We start from the raw sequence: 8927 nt of genomic DNA, 5'->3' as shown, positions 1-8927 counted from the left end.
CGGCAGAATGCAAAATCCCCCGACTAATTATCGGAGGTGTGTTTAGGGTGGGGATAGCCCCCCCCCCCAACACATTGTGCACGGTGTTGAGTAACATACCATTAAAGTTTTAAGTGGAAACAATAACACTACGATGTTGTCAATTATTGTCGTGGTGCGGATATGGAGGAGATTGGGAGGGGGAGTTGGAGTTGCCTATAAGAGAATTTAATACAATATCATTGCGGTTACTTCAACGTTTTAATGTCGATTAGGCCTACCATATATAGCTGACAATATCTTTGAAACCTATTGTTTGGCAAGCACGTACTCCGGACGAATGTTTCCTATATACATTTATTGACTGCGGATAAAAGCCGAGACTTGATATGTTGAATACTGACTTCTGTTATATTTTCGCTTCTTTTAAATGTTATTCAAATACAAGAGCTATCATCCATTGGCTGCCATCTCATTCAATTACCTTTACCACCTTTATTTATCTCACATTTTACAACAAATAGGTCCAGGACTGTCGTAAACTACAAAGAGTGACGTTGTCTGCATAGAGGGACTTTCTATAAGAACACACACACATATATATATATATATATATATATATATTATATGTATATATAAATAAATATAAATGAAAATCGTAATGAGCTGGAAAATCAAGAACAATATATATATATATATAGAAGAATATATATATATATATATATATATATATATATATAGCGCAGTTTCAGATTCTGCTAAGAAACCTGAAGGGACTGATCAACTGGCTTAACTGATATAATGTACAATTGATACATAACGGATACCTATATATGTGAATATTCATTTCTAAGGGCATATTAACAACATGACCAAAGGTAAATATCATTGGTAATAGGTGATTTATTTGCATTCATTTGAAGATGAGCGTAGTAACAGATCTTATGTTTGTTCTGTGTCTGAACAATACCCAAGACGGGCTTCCAGAGTTCTGAAGCTCTCATTCATAGTTAACATTGTTTTATTGTTTTTTGTTTTTTTAAACTGGACTGTGTTTGATTTGTCCTATACTTAACTTCTTTAAATTAAAAAACACAATAAACCAATATTTATATATATTAACAGCATTTTAAATATCTCCACGTCGACTATCTTCACGCATTCATTTCAGAGGATACGGTACATCTATATGCGTGTTGTTTATAATGGTAACGGCCAACGGTGCAGTGCTCAGCGTCTTCTGTTGTAATTTGCGCATCGCTGAGGATTTGGTCTGTTTGATTCAATCTTACATTTTTCAGGGTGTTCGTCGGATCCGTCGACACAGTCCATGTAAACACCGTCACACACTTGGCATTCATTTATACACATACCGTCTGTACACTGGAATAATCGGAAGGGTTTTATCCCTAAAATTATGTCGTTAATGTCGATTAAACAATTGTCTGTGTATAAAAAGAGAGACAAAATCATTGATTTCCTGGTAAAACATGCCCTCCCCTCAAATGCCCGTGGAAACAGGGGGGGGGGGACTTTTCCCCAAAGCCAGGGGACACAGGGGGAACTTGCCCACATGGCAGTTTTATTATGAAACACATCGGGAAGCCTTCATAACTAAGAAGCATGCACCCTTTTGGTGGTAAAACGTACCCTTGTTGAAAAATCAAATCACGGTATAATTAAAAAGGAGCGGGGGTTGTAAATACTAAAAATAAAATAACTAGAATGTGCCCTTTTGTTGAAATAATTAGAACATTCAACTATAGAAATTGGTGACGCGAAATGAAAAGTTGTCGGAAAGTTGTTTTATGGTAACGTTTTGGTTTGTCCCCTCAAATCAAAGCCGATTGTCCTACTGTCCCATGCACGGCGTTTGCTTCCCCCTCTTCCCCCATCCCTTAACATTTGCCCCTTTTTTTTGACTATATATGGTACCTATTACATAGTTGATTTAATATAGGGTGTTCCGAAAGTTCGTTCCGCCCTAGCGCCCATCTTCCCTTCAGCATCTCAGCCATACTACAATAGCCCCCTGAATTTCAAACCATCTGTGATACTCGGTACGAATAGCCTACGGAACACACTCTGTAACGAACTCAGTGAGTAATTAACTTTTCTTGTACGGAATAGGTACACAAACCTCAACGCATAACAATATGGCGCCTAAGGGAAACAACAGTGGCTTGGAAAAGGAGAGGGGACTTGCTAGGGAATGGCGGAAGAAAGGGGGAAAAAAACTGACTCTACTACATCTAAACATATTTATGTAGCCTATATAAAACAATAACAATTACCGTATTCATGGTGTTAGTGTAGCTCTGAACAACTTAAAAAGTAAATAAATAGGTGTGACATAGGTGTAGGCCTACTATGTAATATTTGTAACCTATAGTAGTACGTATACACGTATCTGTCCATTGAGAACATTTAAAACCGTGTTCATGGTTTCTATATGGATTCCATATAGCAGCATGTCTGATATTATAATAATAACACCTACCCAGCCATTCATCATCGCAGTCGCTTTCATCAATGAAGTTATCACAGTTCACGGTAGAGTCACATACGTCTTTACTGGCATCAATACATAGGTTGTCCACGCCGCATTCAAATAGTTTGCCTTGTTCTCGTAGTCTGTCTGCAAACGAACTGGAGCAGTCGAAGGTGTATCGAGGATTTCCTGTGATAAAATCATAAAAACACAAATATAATATACATATTACCTCCCCAGCCAGCGCAATCCTTTGTAATTGTCGGTGCCTACATAAAACCTTTTTTTTTGAATAACAAAATTTCAACTGTTCAGGGGAAAAACAAAATCAACAAACAAACAAAATAATGAACGGACAACCAAATAAACCAACATTACAGAAGGTACGGTAGCTGTTAATGGACATAATACCAACTGTTGTATACTGTTGTACCAGAGGAGGGTGTGTGGATACTTTGGAGTGCATTGGAAAGAAATATGACGTACTCACATGTTAATAGAGTATCGCTAAGAATACAAGTTAAGAAATTAACAGTATATGGGTGCATATATACAACGTTATAATGAAGCATTGTCTAAATAACGACTTGAAGCTTTGTAATTGGTCAAAAAGGAACGATATACATATTCAGGTGGCACTCACTCTCAATGTTCAGCTCTCGAAAACACTGCATATTCATTTTTCACATGGTTCCTGTAGTCATGAGTTACTACGGTAATATATATATATATATATATATATATATATATATATATATATATGAAAATCGTAATGAGTTGGAAAATCAAGAACAGTGAAAAAACTTTCAGCCTCCACCGGGATTCGAACCACGGGCCTCCCGCTCTGTACGCGGACACCCTAACCACTAGGCTATGGACGCTGATTGTATGTCCAGAGGTTCGAAACCGGTAAGGAAGATCGTAATTCCACTGTAGGCGTTTGTCACCTATATCGAACAATACTAGTTCTGTTTTTGGTGACATATTTTGCCCTACTCTAGAGATCAAACATGATGCTATCCAACTCGAAAATCATTTGTGATTCCTAAAGCCGGATCTCGAAAGAGATACTTTAAACAGACTTTATGTTAATGCAATGGAGGTAAACGACAAAGGCAAATGAATATATATACATGAAAATCGTAATGAGTATATAGATATATATATATATATATATATATATATATATATATATATATATATATATATATATATATATATATATATATATATATATATACTGGTGCTTGGAAACGAGTGAACAAGTTTTCTCACTTACTTAACACTAAGCTGTCGTTTTGTCCAAGAGCAACTGCTACGAATGTAGACATCAAAATAGCGAAGACTTGCAGATGGTTCATTTTTCTATTAAAAGGGAGAGACATTTATACGTGAATATCAGAATATAAAGGCATCGGAAATCTGATAGAACTATAGAAGCTGAAAACGACGTATATCATATATATACAATGCAACGGGTCAAGGAAACGTGCGTGGAAGGCGGCACGGTTGTTTACAGGAAACACGGTGGCAGATGTTACCCAACCCCCCCCCCCACCTAACCACATTACCCATAGTGTTTCTGTCAAACGAAAATATGCCAGCAATATCTATGTACAATTTTAAGCGAACATGTGTATGGAAGGGCATGATCGGGAGGGTCGCCCTCTATCGCTCTCCAAACAAATGGTTTCTAAAATCTCCGGTTGGTTCAAAGTTGATCATAAGTGCGGATATTCTAGGGGGTTGTAGCCCATCGATGTTAATATATCATACATTTTTGAAGGTCAACAGCCGATGGGAAAGTCAACATTTTCTGTGTTCATCGTGATAACAGAAATGGTATAACAGTATGATCACGTGACCTTATTCTGCCGCACATTATTAAACACTGATATAATGGCGCCCCCGGTTTTTTTGATCTGATGAAAACGAATTATTGCTTAACTTAATCAAGTTTAGACTCCAGACAATGCCAACTGACATGAATATTGTTTGGGGGTCATAACGGGTATAAATGACTAGGCTATGATTAGCAGCGGGCGTCGGAGTGCGGTTGCTATCCCCATAGAACTGCATAACCGGTTGCGCCACGCACAAATTACAAACGCAACGTTATGCAAACAATGTTTTCAATGAAAGATTTTTCATGAAAATATAAAATATGATCATATTTTTGGTTAAAATCTCATTGCCAAATGTATTTATATCTTGAAAACAGTGGTAGGCTAAATGTTAGCTTCGTTTGCTGGTAGATATTTCGCAAAATAGTTTGTAAAAGATCAAATTCTCCTTTTTTCCTTATACTTCTCGAACAACTTACCAAGCGCACGTATAATCAAATAATATCTAACTATTAAAAAGAGCACAAACAAAAAACAAACAAAAAAACGACTGAAAAAAATACGATACTTGTCAATATCTCAGAGTTTCGTCTTGAAAAATATTTGTTAATCTTTCTCAAATATGTACTTTTGAATGGAATCGATATTGTGCAATTCTTCAATGAAAAAGTGTAACGTTTATTCAAACGAAGGTTTTTACTTAACTTTCAGCATTTGTTGTCGTAGTGATGACTGTCTTGTTGCATGCAGTGATTGGTAAACTGACTATTGTTGGTATCTATGCTATAGTTATAGCCAAGCGACAAGATAGTTTGTGTGTTCGTTTCATATTCGAGCATGATGGGGGCGGTATGCTGTATTGGCCCCGAATATGCTAGATATTGAAATATGGTCACCTTTGGTCAAAATTCTTGAACCGTTTTCATTACAACCTTCGAGGAAATTTTCCTCACTTATAGCCATACAGTCATCTTGTGTGTTCCTTAAAAATGTCTGAGAACAATTTGGAAGGTAAAGACCTCCAGAAAATTACATTTGAAAACTTTCTAGCAATTATAGCGTGCTATAATTTGGGGCCTGTACTGATTACCTTTAAGTTTCGGTCAAATCAATCACGTATAACATAGTATCATTATGTGTGGCTCGACGTGCAAATTATATAACGGAGTACAAAGATTGTTTGTCATACCATAGAATAAATTTAATAAACAACGTTTAAAAATACACAAATAAACAAACACAGAAATTAACCAAACTGTTTGTTTTAAAACATTCATGGTAACAATTAAAAAAAAGTGTACGAATGGGCTTACCTTTTTATAATATTTCTGATGGATTCGAACAGCCAAAGAGGTAATGCTTTTCAGAGAGAAAACCGATACGCCGTTGTTGATGAAGTCTATTTGTTTTTGGTTTACACGTTTGTGTGGTTTCGAAGAGCTCTTCAATTATGTCAAAACTTATGCTACGACGGCTCATTTTATGCAATTTCAGATCAATCTTTCCTTTAGTAACGCTTAACCACAACATTTCTTTCTGTTTGGCGTAATAGGACCACAAACTTACTATTGTGGTTGATTGGAACTAAACTTTGAATGGAAAAGTTTTTTTTTTTTTTTTAATTCGAACAGTCCTATAGGTTTGATTTTTTTTATTGCAATTGAAAGCATTTGAATTGAAAGTGGTTTTCTTTGGAATGAGGAAGTGAAAACAAACTGGAATAGTGAATAATAGCCTACTAGAAGTACAAATAATATAGCGTGTGATTGTTATACATAACCCTGGTCCTTCTTCTCCGTTTACTAGGGAGTTCACGGAAATAGCTTACCACAATATATATATAGGCCTATATCCTTATATGTACTTTGAGGAAAGACTTCTATAATTCTACTATTTTGGTTAGTCACCTGGTGATTCAGCTTTTATGGTACATAGAGCCATATTTCATCAAGGTTGTCGAAACACCACCGAACGGGAGTTGACAGCAACGTGACAAGGAAGGGTTTGGGTTAGAGTGGTGGGGGGGGGGGGGTTAGGGGTGGGGTAAGAGAGGATGATGACGCCCTTTAATTCTTACTACCTCTTTTATTGCGTCTGTACATCTCTATCTCACGGTCATTAATCTGACTTGCTTCATAGTTGAAATATTTTTCAACGTGGAAAGAAAAATGTGACCTGTTTGAAAGTGGGACAGGGAAGGGGTTTGGAATTTGGGGGGTGGGGGAGGATAGGGGATGGGAAATGACCACTGCAGTTTGTGCTCGATCACTTTCTCCGATTGATGATTCTTACTGTTATAGTTACAGTGTATGTCGATCTAGTGATGAATCAAAGCTCCTATATATAAACAACGCCGGAGTTAATAGGTAAAATAAGAAACTATCCAATTTACAGGTGAGTCATAACAGTAAAAATGTAAAATACAGGAAGCAGAAGCGTTTTGTTATCAGTGCGCAACTGCACATTTTATGATGCAAATTTTTCGATTTTCATTATCTCGAGAGAAAAATAGACTACAGGCAAATGACACTGGATACATATAGTAAAAGTTCCTTGTTCAAACTTAGATTAACCCTGATTTATCCTTTCATATATTTGAGCAGCTGATATGTGTAGGCTATATGTATATATGGATGCGGTTTAGAGCAAAGGACGTGGAGATTGGTATGGGTGGGGTGGTGTGGGGTGGGGTGGGGTGGGAGGTCGGGGTCGTTATACCGTTTAAAGGTATAATTTACAATTGCTTGGTATTTGGTTTCGTATTCAATTGAACGAATGTCATCAGCTTCATAATGAATAATCCAAGCCGATCCTTAAAGGATTGGTTCAGTTGTCATACATGTTTATGTTATATGAAAGAGGACAATAAAAGAAACACAATGGTGGAAAAAAACTGTTCAAATATCTTTTTCGGTTAAAGAGATATTCAAGTGTAAAGTTTTATCAGATTGTGTAGAAACTGCTGAAATCTGACTAGCTGTGATGTCACATCCTCACATTCCTGAAAAGTCTTTGTTTTTTTCTCTAAATATTTTGTGAGATTTCATGACTTTCAATCAAAAGATATGTCAGGAGATCTCATATTTGTCCAAGGAAGTGTTTGAGATTAAACATCTGAAGAATTTTTGATTATATTATTTTCAAATGTGTTAAAAAATGTAAATAATTTTTCAAGAAATATATTCACAGATGTTAAGGAAGTGAGGATGTGACATCACACCTTCACAGTTAGTCTTTCTACACCAGTCGTTTTCAAAGAAATTTTGATATCTTCAAAGTGTCATATCTCCTTAACAGAGCATGCTATCATGGTAGTTTCTTTACTGTTCTTTGTGTCTTTTTGTGCTATTTCATACAAAATAGACATGTCAAACACCTGAACCAATCCTTTTATGTATTCGTAATCACTATACTGTAGGCTACACTGATTAAAGCGAGATAGGTTACGGAAATAAAGCAGCCTGGAATGACTCATTTGAAGCTTCATTTCATTTGAATGACTAAACTTGATCTATTAGTCCTGGTTCAATAAAAGCCTTATCTATTTAAACAGCCTTTTGTCACGAGGGCAGTCCTCTTTTTTTTTCATTATCAAAGTTACAAAGAATTTCCCTTTTCTCGTTGTAGAAAGAATAATTCTGTGAACTAATCGTTTGAATGCACAGTGAAAAAGAATGACTTTACCAGGAAGAGGTATAAATAATTTAGAAAACAAAAGTCATAAAATTATACGGTACTTTTTTTTTTTTTTAATAGAATTGCATTATATGGTTGAATTAATCACAGCATTTACCTTTTGAAAATCTGTACCAGGAAGTTAACATCATGGTCTTCATACAGTTTTATCATATTCAATGACATAAGAAGCCCCTAAAAAGTGTGTATGTGTGTTCGTATGCGGGTATGTGTGTGGGGGTACGGGTAAGGGGTGGGGGTTGGGGAGGTTAGAGAGTCGGCGGTTGGTCGGAGAAATACTCCAGAAAAATCTTATTTTTCAATGTGCTCAACAGGCGATGAAGGCAGATAACTTTATCATGACTGTAACGTGTTAAGCTAACCTAATGAGGTGTGTACCCCGAGTTAGAAAAGGTGTACGTACACGTGGTTGGGGTGTGGTGGGGGGGGGGCAGAGATGGAGAACAAAAACAATTCCTGCCTTACTGTCAAAGGTGTTCCTACGACCATTGTTGTAAACCAGTTAATATCAAAACTACTGACTCATTTCAGGATCTAGATTTTATTATAAATTTTCTGCACCTTCCAAATTACATTGGCCTACATTGACCTTATCCAAATGAGAAATAAAAGAAACTCTTTCAATGTGACAGTAAATCTTCTTGGCGCATGAACATAACTGACCATTGTAACTCTGTATGCATATTGGTATATAGTTGGTGACGACACTTAATGATTTCTTTCTTTTGTTTCCACATGAAATTTCCACATGAAAAGGAATATGAATAAAAACTTCACCCCCTCAGACCCCCCCCCCCCTTCTCCCGCAGTGTAATTGACAATGCAGTATAGCCACTTAAAGTAACAACATTTTAACGTCATTAGGAGTTCGAATCAACTCAAATACTGAAATATAGGCATCGCGTCTGTATACCTGA

The 8927-nt window shown here is 36.4% G+C and overlaps 1 protein-coding gene across 1 annotated transcript; it reads right to left on the bottom strand.

The window, feature by feature from the left end:
* Positions 1-675: 675 nt before the first annotated feature.
* LOC139965681 (uncharacterized) lies at positions 676-5781 on the bottom strand. Its single transcript, XM_071968295.1, has 4 exons — positions 5628-5781; positions 3750-3835; positions 2480-2659; positions 676-1424 (listed from the first exon to the last, which is right to left on the bottom strand). The coding sequence occupies exons 2-4, from the start codon at positions 3829-3831 to the stop codon at positions 1210-1212; spliced, it is 477 nt and encodes a 158-aa protein (XP_071824396.1). The 5' UTR covers positions 3832-3835; positions 5628-5781; the 3' UTR covers positions 676-1209.
* Positions 5782-8927: the final 3146 nt, after the last annotated feature.

This window comes from Apostichopus japonicus, chromosome 3 (genome assembly GCF_037975245.1).
Source record: "Apostichopus japonicus isolate 1M-3 chromosome 3, ASM3797524v1, whole genome shotgun sequence".
NCBI classification, from domain to species: domain Eukaryota; kingdom Metazoa; phylum Echinodermata; class Holothuroidea; order Aspidochirotida; family Stichopodidae; genus Apostichopus; species Apostichopus japonicus.
This window is presented reverse-complemented; position numbering and strand designations above follow the sequence as displayed.

Excerpts from the sequence above, each read along its gene's own strand:
- LOC139965681 (XM_071968295.1), bottom strand. The coding sequence starts at position 3,831 with ATGAACCATCTGCAAGTCTTCGCTATTTTGATGTCTACATTCGTAGCA. Across the intron at positions 2,660-3,749 it reads AAACGACAGCTTAGTGTTAA|GAAATCCTCGATACACCTTC; the intron begins GTAAGTGAGAAA and ends ATTTTATCACAG. Across the intron at positions 1,425-2,479 it reads CTGCGATGATGAATGGCTGG|ACAATTGTTTAATCGACATT; the intron begins GTAGGTGTTATT and ends TTTTATACACAG.